The 18,703-nt window shown below is 55.8% G+C and overlaps 1 protein-coding gene across 1 annotated transcript; it reads right to left on the reverse strand.

Annotated features, from left to right (window-relative positions):
* Positions 1 to 7,853: 7,853 nt before the first annotated feature.
* Positions 7,854 to 14,727, reverse strand: ASPHD2 (aspartate beta-hydroxylase domain containing 2). The gene is made up of 3 exons (XM_021703586.1): positions 13,839 to 14,727; positions 8,808 to 8,921; positions 7,854 to 8,303 (listed from the first exon to the last, which is right to left on the reverse strand). Exons 1-3 carry the CDS (start codon positions 14,725 to 14,727, stop codon positions 8,194 to 8,196), a joined length of 1,113 nt encoding a protein of 370 aa, XP_021559261.1. The 3' UTR covers positions 7,854 to 8,193.
* Positions 14,728 to 18,703: the final 3,976 nt, after the last annotated feature.

The raw sequence follows: 18,703 nt of genomic DNA on the forward strand, positions 1-18,703 counted from the left end.
GGTTGTGGGGTTATTTTTAAGCAGCCAAACTTTTCCTTTTGCTCACCGGGGCTCCAGAATTCTGAAGTCCCCAGATTTGAGCTCAGTGACATTACAACCTGTCATGTGTTGAAATGGGGACAGAATTTGGAGCCCAGAACCCATTTTCATCTGCCCACTCCCAGCTCAGCTAACTGCCTGAGTTCAAGGACTCTTTCAAACCAGATCTGTTTCACGAGAAAATCGCTTGGCTGTGACTAGGCCCTTTCCTAGATGTCATGCCATCTACAGACATCTTACTGGGTCTGCTTTCAGAAACCTCTCTCCCCATCTACTTTCTCAGAGCTGCCATTGAGCCTAAAAACACTCTTAACATAAAATGCCTTTGTTTCTGAGAATCCACGTTCTAGGCAGCCACATGCTTCCTCTTTAGATCTTACCCCCAAATTAAGTCTTAATCACTGGAGAGCATGAGATCAACACAGCAGAATGCAAAGACCCACACGCAATGGTCATTTCAAAATACATCCACAAATTCTTCACTACAAATTAGGGACCTACCTCCTCCCTTGAGTGGGGGCTATACTTAGTGATTTGTTTCTAACAAATAGAACATGGTAAAAACGACAGTATGACTTCTGGGAGCAGGTTACAACACACGTGGTGGCTTCCATCTCTCTCGGTTCTCCTCCTTTGGGGGAAGCTGACATTCAGGCAGCCCATGGAGAGGCCCTTGTGGTGAGGGTCTCCTGCCCACAGCCATGTGAGGGAGCCTTCTTGCTCCAGCCCCGGTCGAGCCTTCAGATGAGTGCAGCCTTATGAGAAACTGAACCGGGACTGTCAAGCTAAGTTGCTTCCGAATTCCCAGTCTTCCAAAAGTGTGTGACATAATAAACGCATGTGGTTCTGAGCCACTGTCTGGGGGTCATTTGTTATATAGTGAGAACGCATTAAGACACTTGTATGCCAGTATCCCATCCACCAAACTAGGTTCCTTACAGCTTTGGCACAGGGGGCCCTTTAGCCAAATGCTGGATGAAGCTGCAGGCTCAGATCCCAGCTACCCCCTTCCCCACTAGGGAAAGCCAGGCTGGACAACAAGATACTGTGAGTGCTCCCTCAGCTTTCTTCCTATGGCTTCCAGAGCCTGACGTTAATGGCCAGCTGGGCCCCCCTTCCTCTCCTCTGGGCCCTGCCCTGGCCCCTCTTCTTAGCCCAGCCTCCTAGGTGCTTCCATGCAGGCCGCCCTCCTCTGAAAGTGGACGGCCACCCAAATGGCCCCAAGCCCCCAGCCTTCCTGGCCCCATCCTGGCCTGCTTCTCTGGGAGGCCCATGGAGGAGGTGCATGGGCCCCTGTGAAGCTTTCCCCTGCAGTTTGAGGAAACTCCTCGGGTGCAGGAGGGGTATGGGCAGCAGCATAGGGGAAGCTGGGCAGGTCCCTCTGGATGATCATTCCTCGGTCCTAGGATGCATGTGCAAGAGCTGGGGGTCAGCCTGGAGAATGGCCTCCCCTGGTGTGCATTTCCACTGTCCCCCGAAGCCTTGAACAGCCCACCGTCACCCCAGCCCAGTGCTCTGGGCTCTCAGCTGTGGCTGCTTTGGCACATTGCCCTCTGGCTCCAACTTGCCCTCAGCCAGTGTCCCCCAGCACCAGACCAGAGAAGACAGCTTCAAAAAGTCATTTGTGCTGTGAACCTTCTGCTCTCCACCAAGATGGGACTTTACAAGTCCTTTTCCTTGTGTATGGAAAAGGACACCCCCCCCACCCGAGTCTCATCCACCCGGATTAATTCAGAAAAGCTGGAGTCCGCAAACATGCACAGGCACACCCCCTTCCCTTTGCTCCTCTGGTCCCGTTTACTTTCTGCAGTGGCGCTCAGCTCTGCGACCTCAGCGGCAGCCTTGACTGTGACTGGGGCCCAGAGGCCGCTGGAAATGCAATGCTCAACCCCCCGTCTTCCTGTTCAGTACTGCAGAGGTTCTGGTGGCTGTGAGGACATCATTTCCTGACAGTCCCAGGCCCATACCCTCAAAATTAGCATCTAGATTTGAGGCTCCCCAGAGCGGGGGCCCTCCTGCTGGAGTGGGCCCCATGCCCCCAGGGTGGTACTCCCCCAGGGAGGTGGCGTTTGCAGGACGGAAGCTGCCCTGCCTTGGTTTTACAGGTGACACCAGAGTGCCCCCGTCTCCCTGGACAACAGCCTCATGCGAGCAGAGAACACACGGTGGAGAGGAAGAGAAGGGGTCTGTTTTGGGTGAGTCCATGCCAACTGTCCAGCGTTGTCGACTACTTGTGAATCTTCAGGATCAAGTCCCCATGGTGTGATTAATAGTGGCATTCAGATTCCTGCTGGGAAAGACCTCTGGTCCCTAGGGAGGCCGTTGAGCCTAATCAAACTGCCTCCCCACTGGAGGGAAGCATCCGGGCTCACTGGCTGTCACCTTGACACAGTAGCACGTGGAGCCTGGCGGCCCTCACCTGCTCCAGTATCTCTCAAGTGTTAACCCCACGGTGGTCCTTTCCGAAGCGGCTGACATGCCCTTCACACCCCCACCAATACTGCTTTCCTAACACCCCGCCCCGCAGAGCTTTGCACTGTGTGAGTGGTGGCCCCCAAAGGTAGCGCTCCTCATCCCGGGCACCTGTGTTACCTCAGAAGCTAAAGGTCCTGCTGGTGTGATTAAGAATCTGGAGATGCAGAGAATATTCTGGATCACCCCAGTGCCATCACAAGACTGCTTATCAGAGAGGCAGAGGAAGATGATTCACATTGAGAGGAGGTGACGTGGAGGCGGAGACGAGTGACAGGGCCACAAGCTAGGGCCACTAGATGCCTAAGGAGGCGAGGGATGGATTCCGCCCTGGAGCCTCGGGAGGGAGTACCACTCTGGTGACGCACTGGTAGGGGTCCAGTGAAGCTGATTTTCAACTTGGGCATCCAGAGTGTGAGAGAACGCAGTTCTGCTGTTTCGAGCCACCACACCAAGTCTGTGGCAGCTTGTTAGAGTCGCCACGGGAGACCAACACGCCCAACTCGCAAGCCATGTGTGTGTCCTGGTGGGGCCCTCACAGGTGGGGCCCTGCCACCGCCGAGAAGCCCTGCGTGCTTGCAGGCGTGCCGGGAATTCATCCTGGGGCAAAGGGGAGCTTTGAAGCAGGGGAGCGACTGGATCGGACTCTCATGAGAAAGGTCACTGGCTCCTGAATGGACGAGAAGCAGGGCAACGGGAGGGGGATGTCCCTGTCCCCCCCACCCCTGGGCCCTCGTGAGGAGACTGGGGAGGGCAGGGTGTACGATCGACACTTGTCAGCTGGGCTGAAGAGGAAGAAGATTCTCTGGATCTTTTCTTAATGCGTTTGTTGAATCTGGGAAGCTTAAGGTAAAGGTTCTCAGGGCTTCGAGACTGAAAAAGCACATTTCCTCTCTGTTTACTTGCAACGTCCGCACCTGAAATGAGCTTTCTCCTGGGAATAAAATCCCAGGCCCCCTGGGCAGGGGGAAGGGGAGACAAGCAGCCCCCACCTCCCATGTGCGGGTGAAAAGGCACTGTGTGTGTCTTCCCTCCGACCAGCCCGCAGGGGCTCCTGTGGCAGTCGGGCACATGGGCCCCGGGCTCGGCTCACACCTCTCTGACTCACTGCTGTGGAAACAGGGCCCGGGGACTTGACTTCTTGGAACCTCAGTGTCTTCTTTGACATGGAGTGGAAAAGGCAATTATGTAAAGGCGTGGCATATTGTGGGGGCCCCCAGAACGTGGTGTTCGGTGAGTGTCCCAAGAGGACAAACGGCCCCTCCTGGAGGTCCCTGTGCCAGCCATGGAGGTGAGGCCTGTACGTGTGACCGGAGTTCAAGAGGCTGCCAGATCGAGTGCTTGGTGCCTGGCCTCTAATTCCGGCCCGGCCTCCAGCCGGCCACAGGGCCTTGTCCACGACGACTGCCACCCTGAGCCAGCGTTCTCTGTGTTACATGCACACCACTGTCTCTGCTTACCCCAGTGTGGGCCCCAAGGGCTCGTGGGATACTAATATAGGCAGTGGAATTTTCTAGAGTGCACAGAGCTCTCTGTACCCAAGGAAGAAAGCACTCTCGCCTTGGGTCCGGGGTGGCTGGTGCATCGGACGTGGGGAAATGTGGGGAAGGGTAGGTGATCAGAAGGTAGGACCGACGTGTGTGCCTGGGAAGGAGGCAGAAAGTAAATCCATCTCTGTGTGTGTTGCCTCCTGCCACCTAATGCTACAATCTGCTTGAGCATTTCCACTGCCATCTGTCAGCAGCCTGAAAATATATGGCCTTATTCTGTCCTGTTGCCTGTGTTTACATCTGGTTAGCAAGACTTAGCAGGGAGGTAAATCTTAGGGGGAGGTTGCTGGCAGCAGGGCCCGATGGTCCTCACAAACCGCATTTTGTACCGAGCCTTTGCTTTGATTATTTACATTTAAAAAATATGTATGGAGCACTTCCTATCCACCCAGAATGAGACATACTGTTATCTTATCCGAACCTCACTTTACGCCTGTGAAGGTAGGCATTAGGCCCATTTTATAGATGAACCTCAGAGAGTGGGTCAGGACTTTTTGGTGGCGAGGGATAGCAACTGCAACTCAAATTTGGCTTCAGAATAAAAAAGGGAGTTTATTGGCTCGTGGAACTGGCAAGTAGCGCTGGTTCCAGGCAAAGCTAGATTCGGGACTCTGGTGACCTCCACACTTCCCTCTGTGGGTTTCACTCCCAGATTTTCTTTACACTAGATCCCCACCTATTCCACATGAAAAGTAGCTTTCCTTTCTCACTGATCTTTGCCAAAGAACGGATCGTGTCCACAGCCTTGACCCAATCCCTGAGTGCTAGGAGTTTGGAAGGCTCTGATTGGTCAGGTCTGGATGGTGAACCCAGCCCTGACCCAATCCCTGAAGGCCAGGAGTGGGGAAGGCTCTAATTGGTCGGGTCTGGATGGTGAGCCCAGCCCAACCCTGACCCAATCCCTGAGTGCCAAGAGTTTGGAAGGCTCTGATTGGTCGGGTCTGGATGGTGAGCCCAGCCCAGCTGTTGCGGCTGGTCAGATCCTAGAAACCCAAGAACTAAGAATGGGGATGCTGCATCTTGCAAGAGGCTCAACAGGGTACTGTTGGAGGAAGAGTGTTAGAAATAGCGGCCATCCACTAGAGACCCAGGTTAGGTGGCCTGGGTGTCACACGGGAACACAGCCCAGACTTTAACCTGGAGCTGGCTGGTTTCAAAGGCCTTGTCACTTGAGTGGGCAGTGACTCTTGTCCCCAGCTACACATTAGAATCAGGGCAGGAAATGAGTTAAAACAAATACGGAGATCCGGGCCCCACCCCCTGAACAAAGAAATGAGATGCTTTGGGGGAGGGCGGGGTGTGGGCATCAGTAGTTCTTAGAACACCCCAGGTGACTGTATTGTGCAAAGTCTAGAACTGGTGGATTAGGTCACCTTTCCCGTCCCTGGCTATATGCTGTAGACCATTCAACATTACAAGGGTAACCCAGAACCCAATCTGGGCGAATGCAGGGGGATAGTGAGCAGGTGCCTGGGAGCCCTGGTACATGACCTTGTACTGGGCGTGAAGGTGGCGCAGGCTGTGTCAGAATGGAAGCAGGGCTTCTCATCTGAAGCGGGGTGGGCACGCTGGCTCCCCTTTCTCACCTTAAGCATCCTTAGCTGTAGCGTGTAAGTTATTTTAGCAATTGCCTAGTTGGCAATGCACACCTTAGGAGAGTGAGAAACATCTCAGCCCTGGGCAAGTGGTGCTCCTCCCTGCCGCTTGCTGAGGGAGCCCAGCCAGGACTGCGGCTGGAAGCAGGCTTGCTGGGAAAACACCAGGCAGCCCGGCTGCTCCTGGGTCTCCAGGCCACCCATGTCACCTACCTCTCTTTAAAAGGGAAAATTTCAAAACGTACCTACTGAGGCACCTGCTTCTTCCCCTGCAGTGAGGCAGTGGAAGGAGCCGCCGGCTCCCCTGGCCACCTCCCTCCACCACTGCTCAGATGGGCTGACCCGCCTCCTCCTTCCCGCCCTGCCTCCTCACCTGCTCAGAACCACTATGGCGGAAAGGGGACCCTCACTGCTGCTGTACGTACCAGTCACCATCTCTGCAGTGGGGCAGAGAGAGTCTCCCAGAGGCTCCGTGACTTGCCCAAGGTTGGGTGGGAGCCAGCTCCTGGCACAGAGTCCCGAGTCCCCCCCGCTTTCCTGCAGCCACGGTCCTCGCTCTCTGCCCCATGTGCCACTTAGAGTTCCTTAATGCGCCACGGATCTGCTCCTGTCAGCCCACACCGGTTATCTGAGACCCACGTTTCTGCCTCACTCACCGTGTACATCAGCGCTTGTAGGGCCCCGCCCGTCTCTGCGACGCGATCCAAACTCCCAGCAGCTCCGGCCACGTGCCCCCTCTTCCCCAAGAGACCACTGGCGCACTGGTTCACTCTGGTTTTCAGCAAGGTCCTTTATTTATCTCCTGTTCCCCCAAGCACGGCACATGAGCTCAGGTAGCCGGGTACCCGTGTGGGCTGTGGGCTTTGTAAACGGCGAGCAGTCAGTATGTATAGAAATCATGCACCTCGGTGATTCTTCGACAAGATACTTAATGAGTAGAAAGATTTCAGGTGTGTTGGAAACTGCTGCCCTGTCCCGCATTCTGCTCACGGAAAAAGATCGGTGCAGAGATTTTACTCAAATGGAGACAGGTTTTCTTTGCTCACTGGCCAGTAACTGCCTAGGGCGTCTCGGGTCATGGTCACTTGTGACGGCCGCTCCTCCCGTCTGTTCCGACGGAACTCTGGACCTGTACGTGTGACCAGCTGTACATCCCCCGCGGCTCCGTGGCTTCATAAATTGGACACTGCCCATAATACATGATTCAGAAAAGGCATCTCTAGGACGGCTGGAGGCTACTCTTGCACACCTCAGCTCACAGGAGAATGTTTCCAGAATTTGTGCCTCCAGCTGGCCACGTCCTCCACAGGAGACCAGAAAGCCAGCTCCGCCGCTGTGGGTCTTTTGGGTCTGTAGGTCTTCCCAAAGGCCTCGCTCACACCCCTGGCTTGGGTCGCCGTCACCCGGCGTGCACCCCTGCGCAATGGCAAAGACACGGGGCCGACAGCTCCACTGTCTTGGAGTCCGGCACTTGAACATTTATGTACAGACAAATAAATGGAAAATCAGAGGCAACAGAACTCCAAAGCAAAAGAGACACTTTTTTGGTCAGATCGACGATTCCAGTCTTGCCAGAGAAAGGTGTTGCTGGAATGTCACAGGCTGAGCGCGCGGTCTCCCCGCATCACAGCTCCGACCAGCCACCCTGCTGGTCTGAACGCTCATCGCCGTGGACTCGGAAGCAGCTGCATGAGGAATCTTCCTGGACCGGTTTGGCAGTAGGGCTTCTGTCGGCAGTGAGGTGACTGGATCACACGTTCGGCAGCTGATCCGTGGGAGCCCCGACTTGGCTCTCGAGGACACCAGCCTCGGCTTGGAAGGAAAGCCGTGTTTACAGAGGAGCGTCCAGTCCCACCAGCCGGATGCTCCCCGCCTTCAGGGACCTGATGGGGTTTGGGAGTGAGGTGAGCGATGGTGACAAGTCCGCTCAGGCCCGGCCGTGCGCACCGCCCCACTGGGTCCACCCTGCCCGTGAAGCCGGCCGGGTGTGGGGACGGCAGACTCTCCCCCTGCCCCGGGCTGACTATGGGTCCCCTGTGTGATCATGACAGCCACAGAGGCCAAGGTCTCTAGCTCTCTGGTTTGCAGTTTTTTGTTTTGTTTCAGGTGTTTTTCTTTTAAGATGACCACAAGGAGTTTTTACGTGATTACATTCAGACAGATAACCGCTTGGTTACCCTATTCGAGAGCAATGAAAAAACCAGGTACGCAACACAGCACAGACGACAGTCACATCAAGGGCACTGAGCCCCGGTCACAGAGCAAAGTAACGTGCTATTAGGCAGAAAGGAATCGCAGAAGCAAATGACTGGAAGGAAAAAAAAGAAAAATCTAAGGAGATACAAGCTGAAAATTTCCCATTTACAATAACCAAAGGAAAGAGGGACCCCACGTGACCTCAAAACCCCAAATAAGAACTTTCTGGTGAGGCAGGTTTCAGAGCATGGAATCACAGCATGGGTCGGGGCTGGACTGTACCCCAGTCTGCCCAGGCTGACCCGCGGCCACTGTCGCCGACTCCAGCACAGGAAATGTTCTCATCGTCCCGGAGCAAAGATGAAATCCAGGGCCTGCCGTTCGGCTGCTGCCACATTGGGATGCCACAAATCCACCATGAAAACCACCCGTGGTCCATCCTCCGCTGAACCTGGGGGGGGGGGGCGTGCAAGAGAGGAGAGGTTCGAAGCGGCCTGGAGCCAGGACCCACGCAGCGCTGGCCCCCACAGTTAGCTTTCAGGCAGGGACCCATCCTGTCCCCTGGCATGGATCGGGACGTATGAAAAGAGAGGGCAGAAGGAGGCAGGGGTGAGTAAGTGGTGGGCGGAGCACAGAGGATTTTTAGGGCAGTGGAGCTATTCCGCATGATCTTGTCAGGGTGGATCCGCGTCACTATTTGTCAAAACCCACAGAACATACAGCAGCAAGAGTGAACCCTAACGGAGACTACAGAGTTGAATTAATAATAACGTGTCAATATTGGCTGTCGCTTATAACAAATGCACCACACTAAAGTAAGATGGTAACAAAAGGGGAAATTGTGTGTGTGTCAGGTGGGAGTGGTATATACTTTCTGCTCAATTTTTCTGGAAACCTAACAGCGCTAAAAAATAAAGTCTATAACTTAAAAAAAAAAAAAAAGGCAGCCACTCACCTTCGTGGAATGCAGTGTGCAGGAAAGAGTCATCAAAGAGGAGGCAGCGTCCTTCTGCCCAACACTGGGGCTCTCCCCCCACCACCAGCTCACAGCCACTTGGAGTTTTGAGACCTTTGGGGGGGAAAGGAGAGAAAAGAGAATGAAGGCAGGTGGGATGGGGGATGGCCTGTTTTGGTGTGAATGCTCAACTTCTGAAGCGCCCGACCTTCTGCCTCACCCCTCGGAGCCCCGTTTGGGGTGGGGTGGAGGTGCTTCCACAGAGCAAACACAGGCTGCCTATCACTGAGCTCCGGGGAAAAATGCATTTTTCCATTGGCTTAATCTGTTCTGGGTCATGGGCTGCTCAGTGAAGGCTTGCACTGCACTTCTGAGACTCCTGAAGCCCATCTGTGGACCGCCTGTGTTAATTGAGGAAGGCCAGGTTCACAACCCGCCTGGCCCAATAAACTATTCCAGTCCGGTCTCCAGGGCTGTTTTGGTTGAGATGAAACCATGCCCTCCTCTTTGCGTTCCAAGCTTTAAATCCATGTTGGGGCCTGAGGATGGCATGTTCTTAGTTTAAGCTCCTCTGGCCGCCCTCTGGGACACTGAAGGTCACCCCTAAGGCCATGCCTGAGCTCCACAGGGAAAGAGGCTCACACCTTCGTAAGGAGCCATCCGCTCACAACGGCGAGCACATAAGGTGCCAAGTTTGGGCGCGTAACCACGGAAAGCAGGCCTGGCTGAAATGCTGCTGTGTGCCCACTCTCACGTCCCTGTCTCCCACCCCAGGATCTGAGGGAACATCCGGCCCCTGTCACTGCCTGGACGTCTGTAAATGGAGGCACCACCACAGCCGTCAAAGAGATTCCCGGGGGGCTGGGTGGGCCCCACGGCTCTCAGGAAGGACGCAGCCGGAGGAAGCGGGTCCCTGGCAGAGGGGCTGGGATCGTGGTGGTCTTGCCCATCTTCGGGGACTACGGGCACAACCGTGACGCAGGACCAGCTGGCACTGCCCCCCCTCCAATTGACTCCTTAGGATGAACATGAAACAGAGTTCTCGCGAACAGAGCGTTTTCACGCACTCCTTGCACTGGAAACGGACAGCTCCTGGAAGCACGTGTGCAGGAGGAATTCACACAGAGGAGTGGCAAGGACAGGGGACTTGGGGTGCCGTGGAACTCTGGGCAGGTCACCTCACCTCTCGGAGCCTGTAAAGAGGGAACAGTAGTGTACCCACCTTCGGGGCTACGTGACCACTGTCCTTGCCACCTAGAGCATACAGACTGCCTGAGTGCAGATTTGGCCTAATCGGCCCTTTTCAGACCTCCCTTCACCCCCTCTCCAGATGGAGCAGCTGAGATTCAGAGAAGTGACGTGACCTGCCCGAAGTCTGCTATTCAGTCCTGGTGAGGACCTGAGGTCTGAATCCAAACCCACCTGGCTCCACAGAATGGACTCTAATGACACTGGACAGTATGTCAGTAGTCGTGGTATAAAAGTGATTGTCCATTCTTGTAGTTAAGGTTTCCACTCTCAATAGGACATGTCACTGAATCGGGCGAGAAGGAGCGTTCTGACTCTGGAACCATGCTCTCCCATCTCCCGCTACGGGTAACAAACAGCTGGGGAGGGGGGCAGGGGGCGAGGTTAGGGCTGTGATGGGCCCGGGGGGACAGGGAGAGAGCCCTCGCTGACCGGTTCGGGTGGATGAGGCCATTAGGACTCGGTGGCTCTCTGCAGGGACCCTCCACCCCAGGGCTTCAGAAAGCAGCTCTCCTTTCTCTGGGCCACTAAATGATTCATCGCCGTGCACCACGGCACACAGAAAAATGGTCTGGTCTGCTGGCTTGACAGCCCCCTGCTTACTTTCTTCCGCCTTCCCCTTCCTCACGCCCCGGCCTTCTAGCGGCCCCCATCCCTGCCTACTGCCCGCACACCAGCTTAGTCGGCAGAGATGATCAATACTTTCCCAGAGAGAGCGTTCCGGTGGCTCTTGGGCATGGAGATAGGCCCCACGTCCTCTGGCTGAGGACTTGCTGTTTGTCCCCACCAACCACCCAACGAGGCAGGCCAAAGGTGCAGAAAGGGCTCCGTGCGCCAGTGGCCCCCACCTCAGGAGGCCGGGGGCTGGCACTCGGGTGGGCAAGGCGAACACAAGCGGCTCCGCCAGTCCCAAGCAGCTAGGCGGCCCAGAAACCCAACACCATGCTCGTGAAAGGCACGGGGAGTCTAATTGTGCTTCTTGGGCAAGAATTTGCTGAATATGCTAATGCATTTTCATCTACCCTTTCCTGAGGGTTGGCCATGTGGAAGGACATCTGCCTCCCCAGTCAATCTGCCTCGTGAGCGTCAGAGGTCGCTTACTGGAGGTCTGTGGCCCTGCGGTCGGGATGTCCCAGCCCCACGGCCGGAGCTGTCCCACGGCGCTACGTGGGGTCCAGACCGGGTGACGCCACCTCTAGAGGCGGCTTGGAGTGGTCCCTGGACCACCAGTGAATGGACTGGAGGGCTGGGGTTTCAGGTGTCTGCGGGGACAGCTCCACGAGTCACACCTCAGATGGAAGGCAGCAAAAGGGGACAAAGGTTGGTAATTCAAGAGCACGGTTCAGGAACTGCGGGTGCCTCCTGCACTCCGGCCGGGTAGACTGGCCCAGGCGTGGCTGCCAGGGACACACCAGGCTCACTTCCTCTCTGGCGACACCCAAGGTCACGGGGGTCGAACCCACCTTTGTTTCATTCCGGGGTGGACATGAACGTGCGCATGACAGTGGAAAGAAGGAAACGCTGAGCAAACCCAACCAGGGCGCTTGCCCTGGCCACGGGGAAGTGGCCACAGTCCAGCAGGACTCCTTCCAAGAGAACATGACACGGCCCAGTTTTTCTGGTGGCAAGAACTAGCTGGGCTGAGAAGGCAATGACAGGTTGCACCGAGGGCCGGTGGGGGCATGGTTTACGCTCAAGTGCACGACAGGCATTCGTGCCCAGGACGCAAAGCCTAGGTCTTCTGCACCGCCCCCCCTACCCCCCGCCTTGCTACTCAACACACCTGCCTGGAATTCTACCTCAGTCCGCAGATGCCCTTCCCTCTGGGTCACTCTGAAGCTTTTGAAAAACATCCAAAGAAAACCTTTGAAGAAAGCACAGCACTGCACTCCATGGCCCACAGCCTCAATCCCAAAGCCAGGCATGGTGGGCTCCCCTCTGTGGCTCGCTCCCACCCTGGACTTGGCAGCCAGCCACGTCTGGGGCTCGGGGGGGGGAAGGCTCCTCCGCTTCACCCTGACGGCTCCAGCATCCCACCTGCAGCCCCGCACGCTCGGATCTGAGTGGACCCTGGGGCCCTGCACGGCGACCTTACTGATGGCCACCTCACCCCCTCGATTAATCAGAGTGCCCTTTGCCTGACTGCCCTCTACCTGCCCGTACTCTTCACGTGCTACTTCATATCCTCCAGAGAGCCCCTGGGCACATACTGTTACCCCATGCTAGAGGCTCAGAGTTTCGGGGTCCCAGCCAAGATCACTCGGCAGATGGGGTCGACAGAGCTGAGTCCAGGGGCGCTTACTTCCGAAGTCTGATCATTTCCTACTGTTTCCTGAGGGCCCAGGTCTTAGGGATCCTTTCTTAGACTGTCCAGCATGGGTTTCATCACAGAAGCTACTAGTTACCACTGCTGTAGGCCAAATAACCACAGAAGATACCACTTTATTTAACCCTGTTGGCGATCCTGAGGTGAGGGCTACCTCCCCATTTTACAGATGAGGAAACTGAGGCACAGAGAGACTCTGTTACTTGCCCAGAGTCCCAGGGCTGACCACAGAGCCAGGCCGCCTCTCCCCTGCCCTGCCTCGGCTCTTGAAACACTCAGGGTGTCAACTGCTTGAATCTAGTTGTTTTTTAAAACAGCGAAGCCCTCAGGACCCCCACATGGGGCAGGGGAAGCAGAGGGCTCCGGGGGAAGTGGGGCTGCAAGGCCCAGGGCATCCGGCTCAGATCCCCCCAGGCTGCCCTAAGATTCCCCTACAGAACACTCATGAGCCCCCAGCTCCAGCCTAGACCGGGGCTCCTCCGCATGGGCTTTTTCTTCCTCTGCTCCGAAGCCAAGTCAGCCAATGCTGCAAACTTCCTGAAGCCAACCTTGCCCGGGCTCTGGGCACGCCCTCCCCACCCCCCCCCCAAGTCTGGGATGCTAACTGGGGGTGCCAACCCATTATCATGACTCACCAGGAACAAGGCATTCTGGGGAACGAACGTCCCTGTGTACTGAGTTGTGGTAAAGCCGAACTAAAGGGTGAGTACTCCACGTCCGGCTCCGTGTGAGTCAGTGCTTCACAACACACGTTCTCTCATCAGACCCTCCAGGTAACTCCATGGGGGATGAGCTTTTTAACCTCTCCCTTCTAAACGGGGACACGGAGGTCCAGGGAGGAGAAGTGACTTGCCCCAAGGAACACGGCCAGCAGGCGGTGGGGCCAGGATGCAAGCACGGCCGAGCTGACTCCGATCCGTTCTCAGAACCACTGCCGCGCACGTTACCGAGTGCCCTAGAATCTGAATAAACTCGGCGTTAACACCCAGCATGACTTCACCCTTGATTCGGAAGGGACCGGGGCATGTTTTACAGCTGCCCGATGTCGGTATGAACCTGCGATCGCTGTAACAGCCTCTGGCCCTCGAGCTACGCTGTCCAGTACAGTAGCCGCTAGCCACGGGTGCCTCTTTAATTCAGATGAAGGTAAGAATTCCATGTTTCGCCGGCACCAGCCCCATTTCAAGCACTCAATGGTCACCCATTGCTAGAGACTACCGTACTTGGACGGTGCGGATGGAGACCATTTCCATCACCGCAGAAAGATCCCCTGGACAGACCTTCTGTCAGATCATACTGCTCCCAAGTTCCTTTTTTGACTCAATCCCTGTGGTCAAAACCGTTTGCACGCAATCCCTCAATCTTTGACAGAAGTACAGTGCAGTGAGTGAACGGGCACGATTCTGGCTGCCCGGGCAGCCGTGTCCGGCAGGTGAGACCCCATCCCCGCAACATACCTAAGTGGCACCGGATGCGGATGTTGGTGGGGCCATAGTGCTCTGTTATCACAGTCCCCGGGCTCAGCACGGAGATGCACGCGTTCCCAAAAACATTGTTCCCAATGCAGGTCCGAAGGCTTCCGAGCAAGCGGTACGTCCGTGGGCACTTCCTGCAGTTTCTGGGAACGCAAACCCCCTGATTGACCAAGTAAAAGGTGACCCACTCCCCGCTGGGGGTGCTGTTCATTTTCCATCCTTGCGGGAGGCTGCAGTTTGAGAAAGCTTTGTAGAGCGTCTCAAACTCGCACAGGATGGTCTGGAAGTTCCGTTCCAGCAGCTCCACGTCGTGCTTCTGCGCGTCCCGGGAGAAGTAGGGCGTGCTGGGGAGGTCGGGCAGGAAGAAGACCTCGGGCTTCTGGATGGAGGGCCGGCTGTTGAGGTAGCGGCCCTGCTCGCGGATGCCCTTGTGGATGCGGCCCATGCCGGACCAGGAGTACCGCTTGGCGTACTCCTGCAGGTTGTGGTAGAGCTTCTGGTTGAGGCCCTCGTTGTGGGCACAGCGCACGCACTCGGGGGACTGGCAGTACACGTACCCGTTCTGCAGCCCGTTGGTGTCTGCGCCCTGCATCAGGGAGTTGACGGACGCGTAGGGCCGGGGCTGCTCGCGGCCCACGTGGTAACAGTACCACACGAACAGGACCAGCAGGCAGGCCACGGTGACCACGGCGGTGGTGTCGCAGTCCCGCACCGACTGGATGCCCGTGGCGATGCAGTCCCGCAGGCCGTCCAGCGACCAGCTCCAGGCCACCAGCCACTCGAGCGACATCTTGGGGGAGTTGGCGTTGGGCGGGGGGCGGAGCAAGGTCAGACAGTCAGTCCTCGGGGGTCCCAAGGGCACCCACACCATGCAGCTTAGCATGGGGGGGAAGGGGCGTCGGGGGCCGGGGGAGGCATGGCTGCCGCTGTTCTTCGGATCCCGCCAAGGGTGGCATTCACCCACATCTGGGCTCAGCACCCCGCTCCTGGCAAAAAAGTCACTGCAGGTTGGGCGGAAGGAGCTGCTTTCAGTCACACTAGCAAGTGGGGTCGGTCACCGTGAAACAATTTTCAAACCTGAGAGGAGAAAAGAAAGGTAAACCAGCATAAATTTTTATACCTGGAAAGATCCTCAGCTGAAATGTAAAATCCCAGATCCTTCTGGAAGGTCCTTGTGGGTAGGGGACACACTTCTCAATCTTGGCTATTCTCTCCCCATTTTACCACACCCCCCTACCCCGGTTTCCCAAAAGGCCAGTGGTGAATAATCTGCATCCAGTACTGACAATTACACAAGCCTCACCTATCTGTGTCACCCTTAAGGGGTGTGATCAGCCCCATTTTACAGGTGGGGAAACCGAGGCCCTGAGAGGTCCTATACCTCACCCACGTTCACGCGGCCAGGGCAGGGACTGCAGGGGTGATGTCTATCCACAGTAGGCGTTTCATAACTACTTGTTCTCCTTCAGTCTCTGTACCTTTACAGAGAGATATGGATTCAAAAGCATCTTAAAAATGGCAAAGGAGGGGCATGTGGCTGGCTTAGTGGGGCGTGCGACTCTCAATCTCGGGGTCAAGAGCTCGAGCCCCAGGTTGGGCATAGAGATGACTTAAAATAAATAAATAAATGATTCCTAAAAAATGGCAAAGGAACCATAAAACTGCACGTTCCCCATTTTACTTTCTCTTTCGCTTCGCTTCATCATTCTTACTTAATCTCTCTTGCCCTGCTGACAGAGGCTGGGTTTAACTCAAGCTGGAAGGGGAGGTGGGCTCTTGGGGGTCGCCCCCATGGCAGACACAGGGCATTTTCTGTCTGTCCGCTCGGGAGACTACTCACTGGTCTCACCCACAGGTTAGGAGAAGAAGTGATGGGGGAGAATGGAAACAGAAGCCCACTCAGGTCTCTTGTCTCCAAAACAGACAGGAGCGCCGTGCCAAGTCTCCCGCCAATGGTTCGGGCCAGTGTCTGGCACCCTGGTTACTCTAATAACCTAAAAGTATGATCAGAGCCCAGCAGCCATGTTGCCCGTGTCTACAAAACCCTAGCCGTGTTTCCCAGCTGAGACCCTTTGTCCAGCCCGGTTTTTCTAATCTGAGAAAAGCCAGATCTACAATCTCCCACAAGCCTAACATGCTCCCTCAGCGCAAGGGGCCGAATAATTCAGAAAAATCGTTTTGTGTGCTACCTTCTCTCTTGGGAACAGAAGGCAACTGAAAAACTGGGAAAGCTGTCCCCTCTCCTTTCTCTGGGGACTACATTTGGCCAGAAAATTCTTGGGAGGTGGCAGAGAGGCCAAGAACCCAAACCGGAGGTGGGCTGGACCGTGGGTGGGACACTTCCCTCCGTCTCAGTTCCTTCATCTCCAAGATGTGGTCATACTCATCTCCCGGGATGTCACATGATGACAGATGCAAAGCACTTAGGGTGTCACAGCGAACATTTAACATGTGCTTAGATGTGTGGCACCCCATGTTGATCAGCCAGCAAAGCAAAGGCGAGGCATTGGGGACAGGTATTGCAGGACTAGGGACCCTAAAGGCAAATTCTGGATACTCTCATTGCCATGCATCTAAACTGACTTTTATTTGTCCCCAGACTTGCAAGGCTAAAAATGAAAGAGAAGCCTTAGGTGCTCATTAACTGCCTACTTGCATCTTCCCAGCTTAGGTCAAATTAAGAATCACTGGACTATAATGTTTAGCAAGTCAAAAACACACAAGCTAGATATTCATGGCCGTTTTTATGTTTTTAGGAAAAATACAAAAGTGGGGAGGGTAGCAGCTCAATTTTTTTTTTTTCCTCACACATTCTCAATTTCTTCACAGATCTGGGCCCCACTGGATGGAAACAGACCCCTCTGTGCCCCTGGTTCTCTCCTAGCCATATACCATAATCGTCACATATTCCCTCAAAAGGGGAAGGCAAAGAAAATGCAAAGAAAATCCGGGATGATTTTCCAGTGTTTTGTTTGCAAGCCTGTCTCCCAACCAGAACCCCAGGATTCCTGAAATTCAGTGTGAAACTGTCATCTGCGTGATAAACAAGCGCTTTTACTAAAAGGATTCCCACCCACCCCCCCCACTCCCTGAGCTCAACCCGTAATTGGAACTTTTAAACTCAGTCTCTCAGAAGAGATTTCTCTTCAATGAGAAGTGAGATGGTGATAACTTAACAAACACCTGTTAAGTGTCAGTCCTCATCAGCTCTACTAATCGCTTAACTCAAGCACAATGAAACTTGGAAGACAGGGCGGATGATAAGGGGATCTCTCTACTGGCTCATCCCCCTCCTGGGGGAAGCCTCCTTCTAGTTCTAGACAACGCCAGCCGTGAGCACTCCCTAGGCTGAGCTATAAACAAAAGATAGCAAAAGATCCTGATGCCCTGAACCCAGCTTCGGATCCTGTTCTCATAAAGGGTACTGACAGCCAAAGTTAGAGCTTTTCTTACCTGCCGCTTCCTTTTAGCCAAAATACACTGGCAGGCCCCTGAGCCCAGAGGTGGATTGAAGAGCTCAAGGCTGAAATGTGACACTAAAAAAACCCTTCCATTTGGAGGGTGACTGGCAGCTTATTAAGTACTGGTTCCAACATTTGACCCTCACAGCACCCAGGGACAACCACCAAAGCTCCAGCGGTAAGGGCATGGATTCTCTCCCCCTCCCCAGTTCCTGGCTCAGGGACCGCAGTAACTTCCAGTTTCCTTCACACATCTGATCATTTGCAACTGTTTCATATCTGTCCTCCTTAGGGACAGGGACCTGTCACTGCAGTTCTGCCCTTTAATAACTCCGATCGTAAAGGTCAGTCAGCTCTGGGGAATAGGGTCCAAATGCATGGCCAACTGGTGAGCAAGTCCAGTGAAATATAACTTTGGATAGGATCAACATCTGGGGGACACACTCAGCTCTAACCTGGCTAATGGCGTTCACCTTACAATCCAAGAGGCTGATCAGTGCTAAAGAGCTTCTGGTCACTCTCAGGGTGTGGCCAGGCCGCCCTAGAAGTCCTCCCTAGGAACAGGGCAGAGCAGGGCAAGGTGTGTGATGCAGGTCACCCCCTCCACCCAGGACCCAGTGAACTGCCCTGGGACCAGCCCTCCCCCATGGGCAACTGGAGACCTCCCCTCCTCACTTTCTGGGCCAGCTTTTTCAGCATCCACCCACTCCGGAGATGCCGAAAGTGGGGGGGCAGCAGATGGGTGAACCCAGATGGTGACCACCAGGAGGTCAGGGGAGGAGGGGGATGGGACCACGGAAAGGGGAACATTGCCAGGAAAAGTGGGCAATCAGCTAAAGATTAGGGAAGGTGGCTTATGGTGACAGCTCATGGGACGGGGGAGGGTCACCTCGGGAAATATGGGAAGTGGGTGACGCTCAGGGCTGGGGGGAGGGGGAGAGCAGGCAAGGAAAAGGAGCGGGGAGGAGGGTCACGAAGAGGGTGGGGGCGCCGCGATGGGGAAGGGGCTACGAGGAGGGTGCTAAGTGGTGATCACATCCCGCCGCCAACATAGCCCCGGCGGCGGCGCTCTGCACGCAGCGAGCACCGGGCGGCGGGGCCCCTTGGCCCGGCCGGGATGCGGGGCGCGGGCGGGCGCCGGCGTCCCCGAGCATCCCCCAGCGGCCGCGTCGCCGTGAGGACCGCGGGCCTGCAGCCGTCCGGCCCCCGCCTCCTTCCCCTCTCCCGGGGGGGTAGCCGCTCGGCCGCGCCGTCTCCCCCGCCACCCCCCGCAGCCCCCCGGAGACGCCGCTTACCTGCGCCCGGGCGCGCGGGCGGCGGGGGCGGACGCTGGGGCCGGGGCGACGCCGCCGCCCGAGGGCGCGGACGCGCAGACGCCCCCTGCCC

This window comes from Neomonachus schauinslandi, chromosome 14 (genome assembly GCF_002201575.2).
Source record: "Neomonachus schauinslandi chromosome 14, ASM220157v2, whole genome shotgun sequence".
Classification (NCBI taxonomy): Eukaryota; Metazoa; Chordata; class Mammalia; order Carnivora; family Phocidae; genus Neomonachus; species Neomonachus schauinslandi.

Excerpts from the sequence above, each read along its gene's own strand:
- ASPHD2 (XM_021703586.1), bottom strand. The coding sequence starts at position 14,727 with ATGGTGTGGGTGCCCTTGGGACCCCCGAGGACTGACTGTCTGACCTTG. Across the intron at positions 8,922-13,838 it reads CCGCATCCGGTGCCACTTAG|GTCTCAAAACTCCAAGTGGC; the intron begins GTATGTTGCGGG and ends TCCCCCCCAAAG. Across the intron at positions 8,304-8,807 it reads GCACACTGCATTCCACGAAG|GTTCAGCGGAGGATGGACCA; the intron begins GTGAGTGGCTGC and ends CCCCCCCCCCAG.